Source organism: Sinocyclocheilus rhinocerous, unplaced genomic scaffold (genome assembly GCF_001515625.1).
Source record: "Sinocyclocheilus rhinocerous isolate Xijiao unplaced genomic scaffold, SAMN03320098_v1.1 scaffold53, whole genome shotgun sequence".
Taxonomy (NCBI): Eukaryota; Metazoa; Chordata; class Actinopteri; order Cypriniformes; family Cyprinidae; genus Sinocyclocheilus; species Sinocyclocheilus rhinocerous.
In genome coordinates this window covers 1,400,834-1,428,308 of record NW_015645538.1, presented here as the reverse complement: position 1 = coordinate 1,428,308, position 27,475 = coordinate 1,400,834, and the positions used below count along the sequence as shown (strand labels likewise).

At 36.4% G+C, this 27,475-nt stretch overlaps 1 protein-coding gene across 1 annotated transcript in view; it reads left to right on the top strand.

Moving 5' to 3' along the window:
• The window catches only part of LOC107706218 (CUB and sushi domain-containing protein 3-like), a 406,816-nt gene that overhangs the window by 93,263 nt on the left and 286,078 nt on the right, over positions 1–27,475 (top strand). Inside the window, 1 exon segment of the mRNA XM_016509850.1 lies at positions 8,670–8,782. Within this exon segment, the coding sequence (XP_016365336.1) occupies positions 8,670–8,782 (113 nt within the window).

Here is a 27,475-nt window from a genome sequence, read left to right as displayed (position 1 = left end):
TTTTTTTTTTTTTTTTTTTTGGAAGAATCGTTAAATAGGGGTCTAAATAATTATATGAGGTCAACTGAGGAATTGATAAATGTATTTAAAAAAATGAATATGTCAGTTATGTACCCAACATGTGAATAGTTTTAAGATTTTATAATTAATGCTTAATTCTTCATCAGTTACTAATATAGAAATAATGAAATAGAAAATGTATTTGTGGTTAAAAAGTGGTTGAAAAATCTTTATTTCTATATTATATTGTATTTTCAATTTGCTTATCTTCATTATTATTTAAATTCAAGTCAAGTTACATTTATTTATTTAGGACTTTATACAAGATTGTTTCAAAGCAGCTCTACAGGGATAAAGTTTTTTTTTTTTTTTATTCCACTTTTTAACTTTTTGAATAAATAAAAAATAAATAAATAAACATAAGCTTACCTTCAGAAATATTTATTGGGGTAAAAGAAATGTGTAAAAAATTGTAAAAACTACCCGTGGTCTTCCCTATTAAGATTCATAATAATATACTATAATATATGTTTTGTTTTAGGTCTAATTTAAAGTAAACTAAATACACTATACAGGAAAAAATTTTTTTTTTTTTTTTTTCCACTTTTTAACTTTTTTTTTTTTTTTACATTGGTTTATTGATTGTTTTTCCAATGATTTATTAATTTCTCAAGTGACTGAGTATGACATTTGAGTATGACCCCTAAATTGGTAAATATAGCTCTTTTAGTAGTGATGGCATTTGTTATGGGGGGAAAAAGCACCATAAAAATAATTTATATGAAATACGAATCATATACTATAGCCTAGTCTAAGTCTCCCAAAGGGTAACAATTTATTTTAATGATCCCTGTTAGACATTCTGACTAGTAACTTTGCAACTACATGTCAACTACCAGTCATTAGTAGTCTGTATGCTTAATATCTGCTAACATTTTATTTTGATAGTCCCTCAACGGACATTCTACTGTAACTGTGCAACTACATGTCAACTTAGAATGTCTAAAGGGCACCATCAAAATAAAGTGTAACCTTCTTGTGCCATATGTTAACTTTGTGTAAGGAACTGACCAAAAATGTTCATCTCAAGATCTCAGTTAGTTCATATATGCATCCAAAGTCAGAAATGGTAATTTAGAATGACATGACATGTTATTTCTAAGTAGACTGTTCCTGTAACAATTAAGAATCCCCACCAAAAAGAGTTTGCGTACATACAGATTATGTTCTTTAACAACTGAAAAAGGTAGCAAAACAAATGTCTTTCAGCCAGAGGTGAAACCCACTCTTCTGTTATACACCACTATGCTTGCCTCATAAAATCCCAAGCTCATTAGCCAGACAAGTGCATCAGTGTCCATGTTAGTGAACAGAAGGTACCATATAAATAGCTGGGTCTGCTTGAGTGGGAGACTAGAACTGTCCTCAGCAGCAGATTGCTTTGGGGTGGGGGGACGGGGGGAGCTGGGGTGGAATGCAGGCAATTTCCCCCCACTGAGAGAGAGAGTATGGTGCTGATGGAATGTGGATTTTGATAAGACGGTATGCCTGTGTGAGTGGTACGTCTGACTGGGCAGATATAGAAGGAACAGAAGGGTTTTAATCTGGGGTAGTGAGCTGCAGCATTAGCAGCTGGGGCATGCTATAGCCCGCCGTATTTGCCACACAACTTTCTGATTTTTTCCGAGGCGTAGGAGATACAGTGTTTGATTCGCTGAGTGGTCACAGATATTGGGAATGGATCTCTCGAGGTATCGCTCGCCCACACACTTGTCTTGTCCTCGTTTAATTACTCTACTGATGGGAAACTGTTTGAAAGTTAAAATCTAAAGCAGTGGTTCTTAACTTGACTGGTGTGGGTCGTTCTTGTTATGCAGAACCTTTTGATCTCAACTGAAACTTAAAAAATGTACATGTCTTGAAGTGTAAGGAAGTATTCTTCTTAGAAGACGTTCAGAAATATGCTCAGGCATTTAAACTTTAATTGTAGCTTGATTTTTGCACAATGGAAAGAAATGAAACTGATCCACTAAAATAAAGGATTTAGAGTTAAATTACTTGAGGGTGTCAACTTAATATTGTGATAATATAATAATTTATGTAATTGTATCATATTGTACATGTTTTACAGTTCATGTACGCTAATGTAGTTATGTTGAGAATTTACAGTAAATGAATGAATTGAACTAGGTGTAACTTTCATGTTGAAATAGATATAGATGTGGACGTAGATGTAACGTTCAACTTTCGAGACGTCAGTTGTGATGGATTCACTCTAAAACTCAGTCTCTCATGACTTATTGTACTTTTTTCATTTTAGTTCTTTGGGGACTTTGCACATTGTTTGAAGGTAATTTTAAACTAAAACAAGGATTCATGGATAACAGATAAAAGAGTGAGCTCACGTAATTGTCAATGGACTGAAATGAGCTAATATTAGATATCACATTCGTTAAGCAGCGGAAATTTGAGTAAATATGACTGGGATGATTATATTTATTATCAGTGGAGTGAACTTGTGAAGCTTTAATAGTATTAAGACCGGTCTATATTTCTGGCAAGTCAGTTTCTTAAAGCTGTTCCATTTTCCCCATTGCTACAGCATTTTAATACATCAAGCAATGTTTGAAAATTGCATTTTGGAGGAAACTTTCTTTATAGATTCTCAAATTGCTTAGTTATCCTGGTTCATAATTTTATACGGCTGTCAGTTTGAGTTTTTCTCATTTATAGAAACACAGAATTGCTTACAAAGAAACGTCCCGGGTTACTTTTATTGACTTTCACAATTGTGGCAATTGCATAAATTCTGAACTTAAGTCCATTACCTTCCAATATGCCACAGACCTTTGAAAGAAGTGAGCTCAAAGTTATGAATGACTATCTGCAAGAGCCATCTTGACAAATGAAGATTTATGGACTGTTTTTCCCCATGAGAGGCATTACATCTTTTGGGGGGAACCATGATATCATCTGTTTTCATTAGGCTGAAAGCTTCCCTGAACTCTAAGCCCCTTTCACCAATATTTAGATTTAATAGTAATGTCCCATATGATGGGATGTATAAAATGTCAAAAGGTAAAAGTAAATGTACGGTCAGTCATCAACAACTCACTGTTATAGGTTGCTTTTTTTTATTCCCATTGCTGCATATGTGGTTTTCTATACCATTCTTTCATATATTTGATGCTTTTTGCCATATAGCTAGAATATAAATTATGTTCTTGGAAGTAATGTCCTTGTAATATAAATAGACTCACACAATCAGTATAGTATAGGAAGATGCCAAAACATTTCAGTGTGTGGGTGTATATGTATATTCATACAAAATTGTGTCCATCTGTGTTGTGCCAGCTATGGCCCACTACACTGTACTTAGGATTTCTCAAAAGCAAGCATAGTTTACTATTATATTTTGAATTTCACAGTGAATATCACAAGTGCGCGTTATTGCTGTTTTATTTCTAGAACACCAAATAAGCCAGTTACAAGTTTTTATGTTTCTTTGGACTGTCACATTTAAAGCAGTACCAACTTTTTAATCATTCATGCTTTATTATGCAGGTTAAATTAGTTGCATTGTAACATTTAAAACAACTGACTTTAGGTAACGTTTTATTTTTGCATTAGACAAAATCCTATAGACTTTTAATATCAGGCATTTATCATTAATGAGCTATCAGATTATTGACTTTTTGAGGCTGAAGATTATTAAATATAATTGAGGCATAATATACTGTTATGGACGTTATGTGAGACTCCTCTCACAGAAATCATTGTGTAAGTTTTGTAATGCGTCATAATATCCATTATTTACCTTTTTAGAAGTCTCAAAATGATAAAGATCAATGTAATGCTACATGACACCAAGTATTTTCTACCCACGTTTCAAAATCTCACATCTGACTTCAAAGGTGTCCAGTTTAAATTGGTCGAACACCCTACAGATCCACAAAACCAATAAATGGCCTCGCCGTTTGACCTGTGTCTAGTTCTCCAGTGAGAGAAATTGATTGTCTTGACATCTCCATCTTCATCAAGTTCAGTTGTGTTGTGGTTGAAGTCCCTAAGCAACGTACAAGACCTCATAACCCAGTTTAAATATTTTATTAAACCCATCCGTCTTTACTCTCATCCTAACATGTTACTCTCTCTGATGCGATCGTATGTAACCACGGCAAGATGAAAACAATCAAATAAGCAGAGGAACTGCACCTTCCCTGTGGAATCACATTATCCTTTAACACCCGAGGACTTTTAATGAGGAAAAAAATCAATTGACTTGAATCTATGACTTTGAATATCGCACTCTGATTAAGGAAAGTACTTAGAAAAGATGAATTTTCACTTACGTGGTCGTCTGAGACAAGGTCTTTACAGGGGAATAACATCTGTATCTGGGGCTCATCTAGTTGTCCTGGTCTCCGCTGTAACACCCGAGGACTTTTAATGAGGAAAAAAATCAATTGACTTGAATCTGTGACTTTGAATATCGCACTCTGATTAAGGAAAGTACTTAGAAAAGATGAATTTTCACTTAAAGAATAACATGATTTTATTGGCTCATAAGCTCCCACTCTGACTGTATATAATGAATACCCTGAAACAGATGCTACTGGAGCAGATCAAACCCTCCAATCAAACCCTAAGCAGTAAAGACACCTCATTTTTTCATGATTCCCCACTGCACTACCTCTGTGGCAATGCTGAGTGTTTTTATTTATTCCTCCCCAGCTTTACCACTCTTTAAGTGCTTAATGGGACAGACAGACAGAAAGAGAAAGAAGAGAGAGACTGACAGAGAGACAGAAACAGAGAAATCTCATCATAGAAATAAATGAGTATGAGTATGAATGAGCATATTTGGCAAAATGTAATTACCGGATTAAAAGGAGGGGAAATACACATTAGGAATAAAGCAACATTAGAGGCAGGGGTGTAATGGTGTCTTTGTGGAAATGTTTCATGTTCTTCTAGCAGTGGATCAAAGTGTTTTTTTTTCCTCATGGTAAAACGGGATTTTGGTAATTTTCTACCATGTTGGAAGCACTCATTTGACATAAGAAAAATGAAATATAGACTGCCCTCTCCATTCAAAATGAGAAAGACATTACATTCATGAATCATTTAGGATAGTGAATGTTCTTCCAAGACAAATACGTGTAGACGTCAAAAAATGTTCTAGAAAATGTTGAAATATTGGTGTTTTTGTCCTACGAACCTTTACAGCCGAATTAAATACTGTATTATTTTGAGGAACATCGGGGTTATGTGATAATAATTCCTGTCTGAAGCCAAATCTGTGAGCTTAAAAGCGGGAATTAATCCAAAAGTCCTTCTGGAAATACTTTTTGACATACGTTTATACCATACAGTAGCAGCATAAGCTTTGATCGTAATTCTGTCCATATTCAGACAATCGACTAAAAACTACAGAGTTTCCAATCTTGCCTGAACCAGTACATGAAATCACTGCTGAAGTCCCCTGTTAACTCAGATGTTCTGTAAATGTTGAAATCCCATCCAAACAGTACTTAAGTCTTTGCCGTCTCTGTACTGCCTTTGAACATTTTATGAAACACTTGAGGTCAAAGGTTTGATGCTGGAACACTTGCCTACACAAGGATCTTTCATTTTCTGGACAGTTTTCGGTTAAACCATCCTTTTAATCCTAACTCGTATGACAGGCTGGTTTTTGACCCTGTCAGTATGGTGCCTTTTAAAGTGTGCAGTGTGAGCTGGTTGGTGGCTGGGAGCTTAAAGACAGAGGAGTTTGCTGCATGTTCTCGGGCCAGAAGCAGAATGTCCAAGCGATTTAAGCCCCAATGATCATCTAACGAGCAGCAGAGAGTGGAGGCTCCCGACTGTTTTGGCTGTGGGCAGAGTGAGGAGATAGATTTGTTCCAACTCACGCAGTAGTCGAAAAAAGCAGTTAGCGAAGCCCTTGGGGATGGATGGACTCTGAACGTAGCTGCTGTTCCTTTTAAAGAACTCAAGCGCCACTGATCTCCAACAACCTTTAAAACCCAGTCCGATATGCAAGTAGCAGTTTGTATGCATGCTTTAACTCACCCCAAGACTGTAACAGAAGATCTATAACATTGTACAGTGATATTAAGTACAAACAAACTGATTTGGAGTCTCACTGAAGATGGATGAATGTCCTGTGAAGTCCACCAAAGCATGAATGTATCCATACACAATATACATTAAGGCAGTACTGGGAGATTCTATGCCATCCAGCCTCACAGATCCAAATCATTTCCCTTGTCCAGCAAGAATAATGAAATTCAGACAATAGTAGAGTGTTGGCTTTATTCAGGGAGACTTTGCCAAGAGAGCACAAGATGGTGATTTACTTAGTATTTAATGCCTCACTTCCCATGATGCAGTTTGGCAGAGATGCACAGTACTTAGCGTTTCGTATAAAAGTTTTTTTTTTCTTCTTTCCCAAGTTACTTTTCATTGCATAAACATTGTGTGTACAGCACCAAGTAATAAAAGAGGTTTATTCCATTTAAATCCAAAACTAAACAGCTGTAATTTACACCTGATGGTGATTTACTTAGTATTTAATGCCTCACTTCCCATGATGCAGTTTGGCAGAGATGCACAGTACTTAGTGTTTCGTATAAAAGTTTTTTTTTCTTCTTTCCCAAGTTCCTTTTCATTGCATAAACATTGTGTGTACAGCACCAAGTGATAAAAGAGGTTTATTCCATTTAAATCCGAAATTAAACAGCTGTAATTTACACCTCAATATTCTGATTGGCTGTGTCAAAAATGTTAAATCATTAGCCTCAATATTTCCCTTCCCGTAAAAGGAAAATGCTTTATTCCAAGCCTTTTACTATGTTTTGTTTGTTATTTCACCTTTTTAATATGGTTGGCTAAACATTTGAAGGAAAAAAGAGATTATTCTTTTTTAAGAAGCAACTGGGTCATGTGTGAATTTACATAAGATTTAGGAACATAGGTCTTTTAATCTATTCTCTAACAGTCTTTGAAGTTTATGACAAGTTTAAAGGTTAATATTATTAAAACAAAACTGCAGTGTCCTAAGGATATTATTCATAGCCATTTATAAATATTTCAGTCTCACTGTGAGTTCATTAGCATAAACAAAAGAAATTCTGTCCATGTGACGCACATTAGCTGACGCACACATTTTTGAGCAAATACCCACACATACTTTTAAAAACCTCTCCGCATCCTAACATGTTGCTGACCTAAACGATTTTCTAAATGGAGATAACCAGCAGCTCTGCTAACACACGATTTCCTTATGCAGAGTGTGTGTTTCATCAATGCCTCTAAATATATGTTCTGTAGCATGCTGGTGGCTTATAATGTTGGTGATGTCTGGATGGCCCCATGAAGTGGTTTGACGAAATGACTTCTTTGCATGCACACATGAGCATTGGGGATTATTCTGGAGCTTAAATAAAGCGAGGAAGAAACCCAGTGCTTTCACATCAAGAAATAATGTGCAATAATATGAGCATTCTGAGAAGACAGGTTCAGATTTAACTAAACATTGCTATATCAAATTAGTTTTACACTATGTTTTCTATATTTTAGTCATGTTGTCATAAGCACTGAGGTTTTTATTTTTTCAACCTGGTCTCATAAAAATACGTACCTCTGGGTACTTAACTGATATAAAAACGCATTTGTTGATGCAACTGTGAACTTCCTTATATGCAGATTTGAACTGTTTTTTCGAAGCGTAGTTACACAGGATTCGAACCAGAGCTCCTCGCTTCTCAAGTACATCTCCGTACTCCGTGAGCTACCGAACAAACCTATCATCTAGGAAAACCTATAGATATGAAGCTGGATATGTGTGATGCTAACATTCAAAAACATCAGTTTTCAAATCTCCCGGCATATTACAATTTTTTTGAAGTCAATACAATATATTCTTCAAGTAATTGTGCGAAAATTATGCTTTATTAATCGAAAAGGTGTCAGAGTTTTACTGAACCTAGTGTTCATTTCATTTGGAAACTGCATTGATATGTACTTATTGGTACGTATGTCACGTCTCGCGAAAATGGAAGCCTTGCACCACATGGGGAAAAAAAAGTATTTGTTATTTTAGTAAATAAATTATTATAGGGTTGAGTCCAACCTTTGTTTCTCTGTGTTACAAAACAAATACACTACTACAAATATAAATGTTTGGAGTTAGTAAGACTTTTTAAAGATTTGTATAAAATTTTTGTGGAATCCAAGGCTGCATTTGTTGCATCAAAAATGCAATAAAAAGTGTGAAGTATTATTACAATTTGATGTTCAATAAATATTTCTCATTATTATCAATGTTGAAAAAAGTTGTGCTTCTTTAAGTGTTTTGTGGATTTTCCCTCCAGGATCCTTTGATAAATAGAAAGTTCAAAAGAACAGCATTTATTTGAAATATAAATAGTTTGTAACATTATAAATGTCTTTACTGTCATTGTTGAAAAATTTTATGTATCCTTGCTGAATAAAGAATATTCATTTATTATACAGTATTATACAGTTTCAATATCACAAAAATCACAAAACGAACACCGTGCATACAGTGAGTGCTGAAAACTTCTAAAAATGTTATAAGATGATATGTGTTATAAGATCTTTCTTTTCTAACTTATGCTTATTTATCTTCTCTTTGGTCTCTTTAGGTTAACGGGTTTCCAAATCCCACCTCCCGTCACAAGCACTGGATCTGTATTCTCCTTGAGACTCACCAGTGACTTCGCCGTGAGCGCGCACGGCTTTAAAATCTATTATGAAGGTAAATATTCCAGTCCATTCTGTGTTGTGCTATGTCTTGTTACACTATATTGTCATTTATTGTGCATATCAAATGAAATCTGCGGCATTAATTAAGAGCCGCTCTGCTTGGCGAGTTAAGGGTTACCCTGCAATCTGTGCCAATCATAATTGTATTTATTAAACCTCAATGAAGAGGTGGTCTCTGACTACAGACCTCATCACTCCCCATTAAACTTCATCAAATTACTGTCTGGAGGCTTTGGCTAAAATAGTTTTTTCTTGTCTTTTAGACACTTGCATCAAATTCCAGGAAGATGGCACAGAGCATTATATCACCTTTTATTTCATTCATTTTGCTTGTTAACTAATGGATAGTGAAGGGTACATGACGTCTATCTCTTTAGTGCATTAGTCTTGGGTTTTTTCCAGTTGCTTGGCTGTGCTTTAGAGCCTCCTAGTAGGGCTGCACGATGAATCGGACTATCAAAATGCGCATGACAATTGCATTTGATTAATCGTGCAGCCCTACCTCTAGTCTTATTTAAGAAGACGTACAGACCCGGCATTACTATCAAATGCGCATGACAATCGCATTCGATTAATCGTGCAGCCCTACCTCCTAGTCTTATTTAAGAAGACGTACAGACTAAGGATTTATTTATGCTAAATAAACAAACTAACAGTTGGATTTTTAACTTCTTTCCTTATCAGAGCATTTGGCGGCTGGATAAATGGGAGGAAATACATTCACTACACATATTAGCTTTGGGAGTGAGGTGGTAGGAGGGAGATGGATGAGTGTGGTCTTGTTCGTGTGTAGCAGAGCCGCTCTGCGTATCTTTCATTGTCTGATCTGAGTCACTTGAAGTAGGCTGCGTCAGGCTGAAGCATCATTTACTGTGCTGTTTCAGTATCTCGGCCTGGTTGCCTCCCCTTCCTTTTTATTCATTTTTTGGATCAAACTGTGCAGGGAAAAAGTGTCTCACTACTGCAGCGTCAAACTTCTTTTGTCAGAAAGCTGTGGGCTTTAATAATTTCTCATACACAGCTTAAGTAAAAGTGATTGTTAGAACATAAGAAGTCATCTACATCGAAATTTATGAAAGTATTTAATTGTATTTATTTTTGAGAAACATCAATTTATGGTGTCGTTAATAGCATCAGAGATGCACTTTATTAAAGTTATAAAGGTGTATTTTTTTATTTCTAGGAATCTAGACTTACACTCTAAAAAATGCTTGGTTAAATACAACCCGGTGCTGGGTAAAATATGGACAAACCCAACAATTGGATTGTTTTGATCCAGCGGTTGGGTTACTACCCAGAAGGTAGTACCATTTGATATAGTAGTTAAATTTGTTTCATTAAACATTTAACCCAACCGCTGGGTCAAAGCAACCCAATTGCTGGGTTTGCCCATATTTCACCCAGCACTGGGTTGTATTTAACCCAGCATTTTTCAGAATGTAGATGTACAGTACTTTAAAATACTATTGAATGCAACTCTAAAAAGCTTGATTCTCTCAAAGTCATGGTGAAATGCACTCATGATTGTTATGGAGGCTTTTAACCATGGTTTTATTAAGCAGTTTATTTTCTTTCTTCTTTTAAAATATGCTTATAAAAGACCCAAGTTAAGTGAGTGACCTTCATGTCATGTTTCAGAGCAAACTGAGAATGTAATCTTCAGTTAGGGAAAGTAATTCTCACTTCCATTGAAAAAAAACATTTTTAATAATGTTAATGTGTATATTTTTAAATATACACTATATACAGTTAGGTCCATATACACTGAATTTCATGGACAGGCATGGGCTATTCCTTCGTTATTTCTACATCAATTAAGCAAGTACAAAGTCTGGAGTTGATTCCTAAGTGTGCCATTTGCATTTGGAAGCTGTTGCTGTGAACCCACATCCTGCGGTCAAAGGAGCTCTCCATGCAGGTGAAACAGTTGATTGTTAGGCTTCAAAATCAAAGCAAATCCACCAGAGAGATAGCAGGAACATTAGGAGTGGCCAAAAACTAACAGTTTGGTACATTCTGAGAAAAAAAGAATGCGCTGGTGAGCTCAGCAACATAAAAAGGCCTGGACGTCCACGGAGGACAACAGTGGTGGATTTTTTAAAAAGAAAAGCCAGACCACTTCTGCAAAAGCATTGTTTGGACAGCTGAAATTAAGATCAACCTGTACCAAAATGACGGAAAGAAAAAATTATGGGGAAGACTTGGAACAGCTCATGATCCGAAGCATACAATATCATCTGTGAAACATGGTGGAGCAGTGTGATGGCATGAGCATGCATGGCTTCCAGTGGCTCTGGGTTACTGGTATTTAGTGATGACGTGACAGAGGACAGAAGCAGCTGGAAGAATTCTGAAGTGTATACTCTCTGCCCAGATTCAGCCAAATGGAGCAAAGTTGATTGAACGGCGCTTTATAGTACAAATGGACAATGACCCAAAACATACAGCAAAAGCAACCCAAGAGTTTTTGAAGGTAAAAAGTAGATGGCAAGTCCATAAAGCAATGGCTAAGTCAATCGCCTGATCTCAACCCGATTGATTATGCATTCCACTTGTTAAAGACAAAATTAAAGATTAGTAAGGTAGTAATTGCCTGCAAAGGATTCTCAACAAAATATTAAAATGAACATTTTATTTATGATTATATTTATTAGTCCAATTACATTTGAGCCCCTGAAAATGGGAGGACTGTGTATAAAAATGGTTGTAATTCCTAAGCATTTTATGTTATATTTTTGTTCAACCCCTTGAATTAAAGTTTAAAGTCTGCACTTCAATTTCATCTTGATTGTATTCTGTTGGCATACAGAGCCAAAATTATGAAAATTGTGTCAGTGTCCAAATATATATGGACCTAACTGTACACCCCTGCACTGGTTAGCCTCGACCACTTATTGTCTTATTGGTTACACTCCACATGGCCATATCATTATCTATGTTTGATTTTCTGTAATTTTGTCATGTTATTCTGCATTTTTGTCCTCGGTGTGGACAGACAAATTACTCTCCTCTTGAAGCTTGTCGCGTCACACCTGGTTAGGGCACATTGTTACACCAGCCTGTCTGGTTACATTGCAAACAACTGAAGCGCTCATAACTTATAATAATGTGCTTTTTGTATTTTTGCACAAATCCAAAATCAGGAGATATTCAAAATCAAGGGAAATTCAGCTGGAGATGTGAAGTGCGTGCTTTAGGCTTCCTGTGTGTTTACATAATCAAATGTTTCATAACGTGGACAGCAGTTGGGAATGCATAGCCTCATCAAGCAGTCTGTCCCAGAAATGCTAGGTTGAATAAACTTTCATGCAGAGCAGAGTTCCTGGTATGACTGGTAATGATCTTAATGATTTAACATGGGCGGATGGATGCTGAGGTTGGGGAGGTGTAGCTGTATGTCAATGACAATGGTATTGACAATAGACGAGATATCAATGGGAATGTTTCTATAGAGGATGTGGTTGCAATATTCACTACTGTGACTCTGGCGCTTAAAAATTTTGGCCCCTTTTAGATCACTGGATGGTTAATGTAGGAATGTATGCCAGCTGTTTTTCATCAAACATTTATGTAATTTTATATTACTAGCAGTAGCACTGGGTTCAGCTAAAAACTCAATGTTCACTTGTGTTGTGTACGGTCCCACTCGACCTCTCTGTCCCCATTTCCTCATCTGTCTCAGAGTAAAAATTGGCAAAAGCATGCTAAATGGTAGGCAGTCTTCCAAACAATTAATAGAGATTATTTTTTAAAGGCTCTTATAATAGTTTTCTCTGGGGTCCACTGGTATTGTTGTGTTGGTAAAGTTTTTTTTTTCTATTTTCTTTTGAGGGGCCAAACAAAATTGAATCGAATTACAATTAAACTGGCAATGTTTTATTGTTTATTTACTTACTTGCTTGCTTGCTTACTTTTTTATAATTTGCATGTGAAATTATAAATAATGGGTCTCATGTATTAATAATTGCACATACCATTTTGTATTTGTACACACAATATTTCTTCTCTTGAAAAATTTTCACCTAATTCACAACATCTGGATGCACATATGAATTTTTCTTAACTTTCTACACTCTAAAAATGCTGGGTTGTTTCAATCTAACTTTGGGTCAAATATGGACTAACCTGACTTTTGGGTTAAAAATGTTGGCGCTTAAAAATTTTGGCCCCTTTTAGATCACTGGATGGTTAATGTAGGAATGTATGCCAGCTGTTTTTCATCAAACATTTATGTAATTTTATATTACTAGCAGTAGCACTGGGTTCAGCTAAAAACTCAATGTTCACTTGTGTTGTGTACGGTCCCACTCGACCTCTCTGTCCCCATTTCCTCGTCTGTCTCAGAGTAAAAATTGGCAAAAGCATGCTAAATGGTAGGCAGTCTTCCAAACAATTAATAGAGATTATTTTTTAAAGGCTCTTATAATAGTTTTCTCTGGGGTCCACTGGTATTGTTGTGTTGGTAAAGTTTTTTTTTTTCTATTTTCTTTTGAGGGGCCAAACAAAATTGAACCGAATTACAATTAAACTGGCAATGTTTTATTGTTTATTTACTTACTTACTTGCTTGCTTACTTTTTTATAATTTGCATGTGAAATTATAAATAATGGGTCTCATGTATTAATAATTGCACATACCATTTTGTATTTGTACACACAATATTTCTTCTCTTGAAAAATTTTCACCTAATTCACAACATCTGGATGCACATATGAATTTTTCTTAACTTTCTACACTCTAAAAATGCTGGGTTGTTTCAATCTAACTTTGGGTCAAATATGGACTAACCTGACTTTTGGGTTAAAAATGTAATATAACAATTTAACCCAACAGCTGGGTTAGTCCATATTTGACCCAAAGTTGGGTTGAAACAACCCAGCATTTTTTTTAGAGTGTACACTCTGCTGTTTTGACCCAGCGGTTGGGTTAAATGTTTAACCCAACCTTCTGGGTGGTAACCCAACCGCTGGGTCTGTCCCTATTTTACCCAGCACTGGGTTGTATTTAACCCAGCATTTTTTAGAGTGTAATGTTAATGAATTTGAAGTATTTTAAATAAGCAACCATGTGGCCAGTGTTAGTCATTTGTTCATAACACTTATGCTAATTTGACTCGTTTTAATACAAACGTATCTGCCGGCAATCTTGTGTTTCAGTTATTGACTGCAGTGACAATTATCTCAGAGGACTTTAATATTACTGCAATATTATTAATATGTTAACATTACTTGTTGCAGTGTTTGTCTTTTTTTTTTTTTTCTTGAGGAGGAGGAAATTTGGAGTTCTAAAACTTTAGAGTTTCTTTCTTTCTTTCTTTCTTTCTTTTTTCAGTAAAATGTCCTATGTCATCTCATTGGTCATTTTAATTATTTATTTCTTGTTCATTTTTGGGATTGCATGTACAATGTTGTTGTTGTTATTCTTCTCCAGCACTAAGATCTGAATGTTTTTACATGTTGCATCATTATTTTAGCTACCCTGGTATTTAATGAGCAGTTCCTGTCGACTAGTGAAAGTGTGTTTTGGGATTAGTTTCCATTCACTCTTTTATTCTGCTGCGCACATCACATGGATCCAGATATTCTAGTCTTCTTGCACCATGGACCACCACCGATTGCATGATTCTCTCCAGGTATCTCCTTCTACCTCTTGCGTTCAGATGGGACATGTTGAATACGTTTAAAAACAGATGACGGAAGGACAAAAACATGCACAAACAGCTAAAATAACTTACAAATGTTTCCTGAAGGATTTTGGAATCATTCTTTTCAGACCGTGACAAATAGACAGCTATCTAAGGGTGGTGTGGGTGTAGAACATGTTGATTTCAAAGACACTGCTCTGTCACCAGGGAAACTAGCTTCTCTGAGAGGAAGTCAGCCGTTCTACTCCTGCTCTTGTAAACACATGCCTGGAGCTATTGTTCTCATGAGGGCCGGCGCAGGTAGAATATATCGTACAACATCCGCGCGGAGTCTGGCAACCTCGAGAAGGTCTCTTGAGCTCAACCAAATCACTGTACTTCACTGCTTCGCTCCTAAAGGAGAACCTCTTGTACATCTAAAGGACCTCGCAGACCTTCTGAACGTAGAGGTTTTTATTCAGTATATATAGTATGCATATTAAAGTGTGCTTTATTATTAATGGTTCATGCTAGCTGTATTAAAAATGTATTCTCAACTAAAAGGGATATCTGAGCAAGTGTTTTGCATTCCCTGTGGCCATAAGGTTTGTTTCTTCATTCGTGTAATATTTTTTAAAAACCTCTTCGCCAGTAAGGTTTTTTTGATTGCAAGTGTTGCTTCCAATTTCCACAATTCTAAATAGAAAGAAAGAAAGAAAAAGAAAGAGAAAGAAAGAAAGAAAGAAAGAAAGGTGAAGTGAGATCTTATAATAAACAGTGAAATATAGACCTTGATTATGATTGATAGTGTGAATGTCAAAATAGTGTTTAGTTGCTGTTTTTTCATTTAATTTAATTTTATTTAATTTTATTTTGTTGCATTTTATTTTGAAAATCTTTATTTTGAATTAGTGCTGTCATAGTGTTTTGACTTTTTTGGAACAAATCCATCCACCTATCCATAACGTATATATGTATGTGGTAGAATAGTTTTTTATTTATTTATTTTTTATTTTTATTTTTTGGCTCACCATATTTAATTTTGCTCCCTCCCAATTAAGTGGGTCTGATCATGTTCAATAGAAACGATCACAGTATGTTATACATCCCAAAAACTGCCCATAGAAACAAGTGAGCAGACTTCTGACCCAGGAATCCAGAAAATGACTGATTTATTTTACATAAGTCTTCGTTTTCATGAGGGTGTCATGAGATTATTGCATAGTGTTGACAAGTAGTGAAACAGGACACAGACAGTTTAAAGCAAAAGCCTTCGAGTGATTCTTTCCCACCCTTCTAAACTTAATCTATTCAATATAGGATGAAGTAGGTTTTTTCTTTTCTCTGCACAACATGTAATGAATTTACAGATGTTTCTGAGCACATTCACTTAATCAGGAAGATCTGCGCCATTGCCAAAGGTCCCAGGAAGTCATTGCTTTTTTCCTCCAGATTGCGTTTCCTTTTCAATTTGATGCTTCCTGTTTGCCTGGAATATTTAATATCCTCACTAATGACTATCCACCGCTGGCCTAACACGCATGCCTCCTCCAAGCATTTTTTCAGGTTGAAATTAATTGTATTAATTTATACTGGCGTCTAACTTCAGGCTTATTTGTGAAGATCATTTCCCAGCGGTAATGGGGGAGCTGCTGCTTTATTATGAGTGCTTCTGCTGACCTCTTCGGTTTCCTGTCACTTTATTTTGAGTGACAACAGACTGTCTCTCATACTTTATCATAATTAACAGTGAATTAATCAGAAGATGTTCAATAACCCAGAGTGTAACCCACCATCTGCAGCTAAAGTGTTTAGAGGAATGGACTATTTGGGCACGTGGTAGCGCTCTGATGAAGACTGACAATGGTTATGGGTATTTCTAGAGATATGATGACATTATTAAAAGCGTAGGTTTGTGAATGATAGGTTGATGGTTGATATCAGTTCTCTCTGTGGCTAGACGGCTGCATAGTTGCATATATGTCAATCATGATACAGATTGTGTTTCATTTTAGTTTTGGATGGGGTGGTTTGTTAAAGGTGTGCATTTATTGATAAAAAATACATTTATTTTATTTACGATACCAATACCATGTACTGTACCTTTTTTTTTTTAAGAAATTAACATTTTATTCAGCAAGAATTCATTACATTAATCAAAGTGACAGTACCAACATATCTAATGTAAAGATTCATATTTCAAGAAAATATTGTCTTTTTAGACTATCATTCTTTCTATTAAAGGATCACAGTTTCCACAAAAATATTAAGCAGCACAACTGTCTACAACATTGATAATAATAATAAGTGTTATATTGGAATGATTTGGTTTCTGAAGGATCATGTGACACTAAAGACTGGAGTAATGACTGCTGAAAATTCAACTTTGCCATGTGGGAATGAATTATATTTTAGGATATATTAATAGAAAACTGTAGTTTATGGCTTTTTATGTAATAAATGTATCCTTGTTGAGCATTCAGTAAGAGACTTCTTTTAAAAACATTAAAAAATATTATATTAACTTTTAAGGTCGTCAGTGTTAAGATATTTAAGTGTTGGTTTTTTTTACACATTTATTTTAGTATTTAAAATGTTATATTTTTTATGTTTTGATTTTGCTAGTACTGTAAGAACATAAAAGCCAAATAGCTTTAATATTTTTCACATAATGCATGAAATTATAGATGCCATTATATTTTTGTAAGGTTTAAAACCACTTGATTATTCAACCAAAGATACTAGACTATTTGATGGTGTAGTTACGACATCTACCAGCAGGGGCCAACGGGGCCGTTCTAACCAGCCAGACCTTGATTGGTCGATTAAGATGGATGAAACGATCTTGAGATTAACCCCAACAGCGCCGCTCAAGCACTAAACGTTATTCACTCTATCCTTGATGATCCCTTTATTTTGTCTCGCACTGAAAATATAAATCTGCCGTGTCTGGGACCGGCAAACTCAGACAGCGGGTGGGACTGGGAGCATCCGTCTCGTACAGCTCCGCAGCACAAAGGATCAGTTGTTTACTTTTAATTGAATCCGCAGGTGATAAACAGCATCTAATCTTTGAGCGTGGGTAAAGACCAGTCCTGTCAATAATCAAGTCTCTCATCTGAGCGTCTGCTGAGGTATGTCTTAAACACTCTTTCAGAGGGAAGAAGAAGAGGAAAAGAATAAGAAAATCTGTCAAAGCAACCTCCTTTATTTTCAGATCGATGGTTTCTCCAGAGTTCTTGGCTTCTAATCCATTAGCCAGCTTCCCGTTTTAAAAAACACAGTCAAAGCTTGCCCATTAAAATGCCTTGTTCTCATCTTAATAGCCAAGTTCTTGTCTTATTGACTGCACCTTTGTCATTTCCAAACTCAATTGTGTGACATCTGGGTTGAAACTAAGACAAAATGACAATGTTGGTGTCATGTAAATCTCATCTTTCACATTTGTAATTATAGATGAGCTCATTAATTGCTGGAAAATATTGAAAAAATACCTCAAGGGACTTGACACAGGCAATTAGCACTGTAGCAGATGCTGAAGTCATCTACATCTAAGTGCTTGACGTGAATTGGGCCTGAAGAAGAAACATAATGTAATTAAGAACTGTAGGTTTATAGGACAGACATAATAATTGCATATACTATATATAGATAATTGTTACCAACATGTTTACATCTCAAACGTGCCACCAGCATATTAATTTTCTTAGAATACTTCAAACATTGCTGTCTCTTGATATGAGTATCAGAAAATGTGTCTTTCAGTAGATCCATGTGTGACAGACTGTACAACTGCCACTTTTTGACAAGTTCAAATCCTTTGTGACTATAAATCTTACAGGTTTAGCCAGCATGTGGCTTGACATTCTTGCACAGTCCTTGAGATTTCAGACAAAGCCCATCTCAGTCCTTCAGATTTGAGGTGTTGTGCCATATTATTAATTTATTTGTTTGTTTGTTTGTTTTGTATTATGTAAAGTAAGTATGCCAGCTGGTACATATGTACACTAAAAGTTGATTTAGTATTGACAGCAAGTAAAAAAATGTATAGCTGAATAAAAATGTTTTGTTTTGTTTTGATTTTTGTTTGTTTGTTTGTTTTGGTTAGGTTAGGTTCTGTTTTGATTTGTTTTTTATAATAATAAATAATATATTTTGTATATTATTATTATTATTATTATTATTATTATATAAACGGTATAATAAAAACCACAATGATTTTATTGATGCAACTATAGTACTATATACTATGTATATGTAACACCCCTATGTATATAATGTCTATATAAAATTGCAATATACTGCAAGATCACAATTTTATTTATTTGTTTGTTTGTTTTGTATTATGTAAAGTAAGTATGCCAGCTGGTACATATGTACACTAAAAGTTGATTTAGTATTGACAGCAAGTAAAAAAATGTATAGCTGTATAACATGTGCATGCTAATTGCTGCCATCCAATAAAGATCGTTTGCCCTCAGGGCACAAAATGAGATGCACAGTTCAATTGAAAATCTTTACTTGTCTGACTTCGCCAATTTGAAAAGCTGCATGTTGCAGATTACCGGGTGGTTAAGAGAATCATTTGACCTCCAAAAAACTGACACGCTACGTCACGAGATACTTCATTGGTCTAGTCAAAAATGACAAGGATTTTGGCAAAGAAACGTGACAGGAGCCAGCCAATCTGATATACTTAGGATATCAATATTGAAGTCTGTCACTTAGAAGTTGATCACTAAAGAAATCTGCTGCATTTTACAATTTGCACTTTGATTGGCTGCTTACCTTTATTTACCTGATGTCTGAGGTTATAAAATTTTGTTTAGTCTTTTATTAAATGTAAAAGATGTCTTGATGTTGTTGTTGTTGTTTTGTAAATTTAGATATGTACACTAAAAGTTGATTTAGTATTGACAGCAAGTAAAAAAATGTATAGCTGAATAAAAAATGTTTTGTTTTGTTTTGATTTTTTTGTTTGTTTGTTTGTTTTGGTTAGGTTAGGTTCTGTTTTGATTTGTTTTTTGTGTGTTGTTTGTTTTTTGTTTTTTGTTTTGTTTTTTGCTGTTGTTTTGTTTTTTTGTGTGTTTTGTTTTGTTTGGTTAGGTTCTGTTTTGTGTGTTGTGTTGGTTTGGTTTTGTACTCACGCTTTGCTATTGTATAGATATTTTTGAGCTTATACTAATTGTCGATGTTATATAAATCATAATGGCCTAATATAATAATAATAATAATAATAATAAATAAAGTGACAATATTAATTATAACTAAATATGTGTACATATATATGTACTGTTTATAGAAATTGATCAAAAATGCTTTGATGTATGTTTTAGTGTTATTACAAACTTGAAATGAAAATGTGCAAAAACCAACACTTTATGTACAAATACCTACGCTTACTAGTGAAATCACATCGTTTTGTTTTTTTTCACTTATACTCATCTATCACTTATATTCATCTACTGTATATAGATGAAACAAACATTCAGTGCTGCAGATGGGGGGGGAAAACAATAAAAAAAATGTTTAAACTAGTAAACAAAAGACTATGCATTTCCCTATGAAGTCTCCAGGAGGTCTCTGTCTCCCAGCCCACCTGATGTGTTGTAATTAGACAGAAAAATAGTCAGTGCATTGTTAAACATTCGAAGGTCCCGAGAGCAAGTACTGATGTGCTTTTTGTACAGACTGTCTGGCCTTCCTTTTGTCCACAGTTCAGCTGCTCTCATTAGCATGAAAACAACTTCTTCACTAGCCTTGTAGTACTTCCGTGACCTACTTCTAACCAAGGCTTGTTCTTCTGTCTTAACTCTGCACGAGCCTCCTCGCTGGGACTTGTGGGTAGGGGAGGATGTCACCCTTCTCCTCACACATTGTATCCATCATTCTCCATCTGTTGGAGTGGGCCGAGCCAACACCTCAGAGCACACCTGCTGATAAAAGCAGCTGAGCCCATTGAAGATTAGTGCCAACTGGTCACGGCCCTTTAGGGCTGCGCTTGGTGCTCTGCTTTCTCAGCTCTCCTTCTGCTGTGCTCTGCTCTTATCGGGCCTTTCAGCCCCTCGTCTTGTGCCTGCCGTTGCTATGGTCAATCCATCAATAAACAACAGCAGAGGCTTTGGTAGACACTAGTGTTGCCTCTTTTGTAATCTAATTAGACTCAAATTAACGGAGTGGTTTTAAATGTTTCCTAACTGAGCTTAATTATGCAATGACTGAGACTGAGTCACTTGGTTATTGTGATACTATTCATCTTGGAGTTGTTTTGGTTGAATGAGAGGGAGATTAAATTAAGATTCAATTAATTAGCCACATTATGGTTGGCAATATTTATTGCGACTCAGTAATGACTTCTTGACATTATGCAAAACTTTATAAAAACATTATACAAAATAAGAGAAGTTATGGAATACAATTTCTGCAAAATAAATAAATAAATAAATAACCCTCAAGTGTCATGTATTATGGCATAGTCATAATTCTGAGATAAAGATTAAAGTTGTATATCTTGATTTTTATTATATTGTACTTTATATTATTTTTGTATATTATACTAAAGAAATATCTTTTGTGTATTTTATATTTTGTATTGTTATTATTATGAGCGTGTGTGTGTGTGTGTATTATAGTGCTTTATACTATATATGACTTCTAGACATTATGCAAACTTTATAAAACCTAATACGAAATAAGAGAAGTTATGGAATACCATTTGTGCCTCATAAATAAATGAATAAATAAATAACCCTCAAGTGTTATGAATTTTGACAGTAGTCATAATTCTGAGCTAAAGATCAAAGCTGATCTGAATTGTTATATTAAATATTAAAAATAATATATTTTGTAGGGATTCACCGATCAAGTAAAGATATTTGTAATGAATCCTGTGAGGTTTCTGTCCCTCCATTGCAAGTCTAGATAACCAAAATTTAGAAGATCCAAAAAGGTCATAAATGCACTGTAAAATGTATTTATATATGAATCGAGTGGCTTAATCCAAGTCTTACAAAGACATATGGTTGGTTAAACAGATGAATACATTTCAGTGGTGGGACAGAAACCTCTCAGGTTTGGAAAGACATGTAAAAATTTTGATTTCATAGTGACTTAACTGCTCCAGGAGTGGAAGATTATCAGTGAATAATGACTTCAGTTTAGGTCTGTACTTCACACAGAAATTACTGGAATCTAGAGCACAGGCCATAGAATCAGGCTTTATGTTATTTTTTTATGTTTTTTGTGTCCTTTTTGAATCTTGAAAGTCACAATCCTTATTCATTGTAAGTGCAAGGAAAACAGATTCTACAAAATTCTATCTTTTGTGTCATACATGGTTTGGCTGACACAAGAGTGAGTAAATGATGACAGAATGTAAATTTTTGTGTGATTTATCCCGTTAAATGGTGGTGTAGTGGTGGTAGTTAAAAAAAAAAGCTTTATTATATGTTTGAGGTGACGTGATGTTGTGGGCGTCGCTTTGAGGAAGTGACTTCAAAGAGTTCTGATCCATTTGCAGGCTGCTTGGCACCCGCTGTTAATGCAATGGATTGGAGGGATGACCTTGTTGGGGAACGTGGCGGAGTACAGGCTTCTTGGTGTGCAGACAAAAAAATAGAGAAAGAAAGAAAAAAAATGGTAGCATTGCCACACCATCAATAACAATTACAAAGCTGAGGGGCTGTCAGCTCCTGCAGGATATAATAACACAAAAGATGACATGCCTTGAGCACCAATGATGCCTCTTTTCTTTTTCATCATGGGAGAATATGAGTGCAAGAGGTTATCTGAGGTACTCTGCCATAATTAATCTAATCATACTTTTAGAATGCAACATGCAAACTCAAAAAGGCCTAATCTTTGTTTGGTCACAGAAAAAAAAAACGTTTATTTATTAAAACCGAATTGAATGTGCGCTGGATAATTTACTACACAAATATGATGTTAATCACAAATTATTCACAATAAATTATTGAATGTATTGACAACTCTGGTTTTATTTGCTTTTTTGTTACCTATGGTTTTGATTTGGTTTTGATGCATTTATTTATTCATAGAATGAATAGGATGGTAGTTCTTAATCAGGTGGAAAGTATTGAAATTAATAAATAATCATTAATATATTACAGTTAAATCTTACTCTAATCTAAATAAAGCTACTAAAAATCAATGTCAATTAATCAATCAATCAATCATTCAAGGTGTACACTGAAATAATACATTTTCTCTCTCAATAATGTTTTTATTAAAGAACATGCAGTTCTTAAAATATCAGGAATGACTAAATAAAATGTTTAATTATTTAAATTAATAGCAATACTCCCAGTTATTAAAAAAAAAAGTTTGAAAACAAGCAGCTTTATCATAAGATATTTAAAAAATATTGTAGCCTATATAGGGGGATGGGGGGGCTTCAAATATTGTGTTGGACAACAGGGGCCTTCGAGTCAAAAAGGTTGAGAACCACTGGTATAGGACCTCTCTGTCACTCTTTTTTTATCACTATTTCTCTCTGTCAGCTTTTATTGTTGCTGGCTCTGATGCCTTTACAGTTATTCTACAGGGTCTTCTTGTAATACATGCTGCTGTCTCACCTCCATCATGATATGATGCTTCTATACTATACGTTTGGGTCCCGGCTCCTATTTTCATGCTGTTGACTTCAGCAGAGACATTTTCAGTGCAGTGTGCTGGAATGCTTAGCAGACATTGTCAGGCTACTGATGCATGCAGATGCGGGTCAGAAAGGATTAATTAAAGCAGAGTAGCTGCCATGCAGAAAGCTGCTAGTGTGCACACTTACCACAACCATGTCTGAACAAGGTGAGTCTGCAAGCCTTGTGCTATATGTGGCCGATATATTTCTACTTCTCTCATATATTCAAATTCAAATTTCTGGTTGCAGCACTCAGGCTCGGATGTCCCCGGCTCGCCACTCACCGCAGAAGACTTGCCAGCATCCACTTTAGTGGTGGGCATGCACGGCAATGGAATTGCAGTGGCTGTGGCAGAGGCATTGCTTTGATTGATGGCCTATTACAGTTAAATCTTACTCTAATCTAAATAAAGCTACTAAAAATCAATGTCAATTAATCAATCAATCAATCATTCAAGGTGTACACTGAAATAATACATTTTCTCTCTCAATAATGTTTTTATTAAAGAACATGCAGTTCTTAAAATATCAGGAATGACTAAATAAAATGTTTAATTATTTAAATTAATAGCAATACTCCCAGTTATTAAAAAAAAAAGTTTGAAAACAAGCAGCTTTATCATAAGATATTTAAAAAATATTGTAGCCTATATAGGGGGATGGGGGGGCTTCAAATATTGTGTTGGACAACAGGGGCCTTCGAGTCAAAAAGGTTGAGAACCACTGGTATAGGACCTCTCTGTCACTCTTTTTTTATCACTATTTCTCTCTGTCAGCTTTTATTGTTGCTGGCTCTGATGCCTTTACAGTTATTCTACAGGGTCTTCTTGTAATACATGCTGCTGTCTCACCTCCATCATGATATGATGCTTCTATACAATACGTTTGGGTCCCGGCTCCTATTTTCATGCTGTTGACTTCAGCAGAGACATTTTCAGTGCAGTGTGCTGGAGTGCTTAGCAGACATTGTCAGGCTACTGATGCATGCAGATGCGGGTCAGACAGGATTAATTAAAGCAGAGTAGCTGCCATGCAGAAAGCTGCTAGTGTGCACACTTACCACAACCATGTCTGAACAAGGTGAGTCTGCAAGCCTTGTGCTATATGTGGCCGATATATTTCTACTTCTCTCATATATTCAAATTCAAATTTCTGGTTGCAGCACTCAGGCTCGGATGTCCCCGGCTCGCCACTCACCGCAGAAGACTTGCCAGCATCCACTTTAGTGGTGGGCATGCACGGCAATGGAATTGCAGTGGCTGTGGCAGAGGCATTGCTTTGATTGATGGCCCAACTGAGGGAATGACCTTGAGAGTGACAGAGTAGGTGTAGAGAGAAGCATTCATAGCCATTGTAATGAAGATCCCAGCCACTTCCCCCATATGGTTGTGTTTGTGGGAGTTTGTATCCACGTGTAGATGAAAGGCATATCAGTCAGAACCCTCCACACCGAGACCAGCGACGTGATTTCTTTTGATAGTAGGTGCTCTCTGTCTGACTTTCCTTTTTCTTAGGCTTAAGGCTGTCAATTTGAATTTTGGGTAAATTAATATAATTATATGCCGATTAATAAATCATAATCACTATTAATAATCAATTATCAATATTTCAATATTAATTATTTATACGTGTTACTTAAAATTACTTTACTATACTGTATATAGCATTAGAATATAAAACCGTTATTATTAAACTGATTTTAAAGCTAGGGTTTTCAAACTGGGGTTCGGGACCCTCAGTGGGCCACAAGGGGGTGCTTGACTTATTTTGAATGATTATTTTCACAGGTGACACTTGATGTTGTGTCTGTGATTATATTCACAGTTTCCACACAAATATAAGGCAGCACAACTTTTTTCAAAACTGATGAAACATTTTTTTTCTTGAGCTCCAAATCATCTTACAATGATTTCTGAAGGATTATGTGACACTGAAGACTGGAGTAATGACTGCTGACAATTCAGCTTTGCCATAATAAGAATAAATAAATTTTAAAATATGTTCCAATAGAAAATAGTTATTTTAAAGTGTAATATTATTTCACAATATTGCTATTTTTATTGTACTGTTGATCAAATAAATGCAGCCTTATTTAGCACAAGAGACTTCTTCCAACAACATTTTAAAAAATCTTACTTTTCTGTCTGTGCAAATTTTCTCCAGCTGATAATGAATATTTTTCTTAAGCTATAATATATTGTTACTGTGTATTATTTTGCAGTATAGTGTTACTGTGCAGTATTTGTACTGAAACAATATGAAAGCCAGTGGTTTAATTTTGGGGGGAAAAAATATGTTGTCTTTATTATGATCATCTTTTTTTGGGGTCCTTGGCATCAAAGTTTAAAAATTCCTTACTTAGACTGCATTTCATTTGAGTATGTCCTCAGAGGGAGGTTTAGTCAAATACAGCTGCACTCTTGGGATTTTTTTTTTTCAGGAAATTTGTCAGTAAAACCATAACTTGGTTAGAAAGACACACACAAACATTAAACATCGTCTTAGTGCACTTAAGGACTAACACAAAAGCACATGTTCACAATCACACCATTTGTATGGATCATTTAACATACACACAGTGAAAGAGAGTAGACGCATTCATATGGATCATTTAACATACACACAGTGAAAGAGAGTAGACGCATTCACAACACACACACGCAGCGCTGCTCCTGCGGGGTTATCAAAGCACGGGTATCTCGTGGGACAGCTTACACCCGTCTCCTCCGGTTCCATCTGACTGGCCGCTGACTGACGCCGCCTGCTTCCCCACCAGATTTGACATGCAGCTCCAGCATGTGCACGAGGCACAGGAACTAGATCAAAGAAAGGAAGAAGTGTAAAAATCCCTCCTTTCCTCTTTTATGTCCTCCGGCGTTATGATTTTTTTCAGTAGCACGTTAGTTTAGAATACACACAAATGTAGGACACATCAGTATGTATCATTTATAATATCAGGTGACACACACAGTGGTTGGTTGAATGCTGTAAGAATCTGTATGACTAGATAATTAGAAACTGTCATTATTTACTTGCCCTCACATCATTCTGTCAAATCATTCATTCATGTGCTGCATGAAATAAGATATAGTGTATTTAATAATAATATAGTGCTTAAAATAAGATAAATTATAATTAATAATAAGTAATAAATAATAAGTAGAAACAGAGTGAATATAAAAAAATGGAGCCTTGCATTAATGTTCAGCACATGTAACGTCTCTGTTACGTATGTAACCCTCGTTCCCTGAAGGAGGGAACGGAGACGTTACGTCAGCAGTCACTGACGAATTGGGATCTCGACAGAGAGCCCAATCACCTTCGAGTGTTAACAAAACAAGCCAATTAATGTTGGCGTGCGAGCTTTGTATCGCGCACCCCGCCCCGCAGCGCGGGTATATAAGGAGTGCATGTGCAGTCGCACATTCAGTTTTTCACTGAGGAGCCGGGACGGTGTGCCTCGGCCGTACAGCGTTGGTACAGCAACTGTGGCGACGGGACGTAACGTCTCCGTTCCCTCCTTCAGGGAACGAGGGTTACATAGAGCTCGTCGGCTGCTCGATTGAGCTTGCCTGGGATGTGAACCCCAGATTTCTGCCCCCAGAAACCGAGCAAACAGAACTAGGGGAACCACCGACGTAACAGCCTTAACACTTCCGTCCCCCTCTCCTTTCGCCAGCGGGCAGCAGGGCCCAGCTCGACGACACTGTGCCTCCTCACACGCCCCCTGCCCAACCGTGGAACCAGGTAAGTGTTGCACCGCGCACTCAGACCCCACTCCGGGACGCTTTGCCTTCTGGGTTGGGTCCCTGCGCTCCACCTCACTGCCCCACTGCGGGTACGTCGGTGGTTCCCCTAGTTCTGTTTGCTCGGTTTCTGGGGGCAGAAATCTGGGGTTCACATCCCAGGCAAGCTCAATCGAGCAGCCGACGAGCTCTATGTAACCCTCGTTCCCTGAAGGAGGGAACGGAGACGTTACGTCCCGTCGCCACAGTTGCTGTACCAACACTGTACGGCCGAGGCACACTGTCCCCGGCTCCTCAGCGAAAAACTGAATGTGCGACTGCACACGCACTCCTTATATACCCGCGCTGCGGGGCGGGGTGCGCGATACAAAGCTCGCACGCCAACATTGCAGCCGGCGGCGGGGTGTTGACAGCAGCGGGCAGCCGGGGCAGGAAGTTATTTCTTAATTACCTCTGTCTGCTTCTGTACGGCGGAGAACTGCTGGGCGAAGCTCTCCACCGCGTCGCCGAAGAGGCCAGCCTGGGAGATCGGGGAGTCCAGGAAGCGGTGTTTGTCGGACTCCCTCATATCTGCCAGGTTTAGCCAAATATGCCGTTCCTGGACCACCAAGGTGGACATCATCTGACCCAGGGACTGTGCCATGACTTTCTTTGCACGTA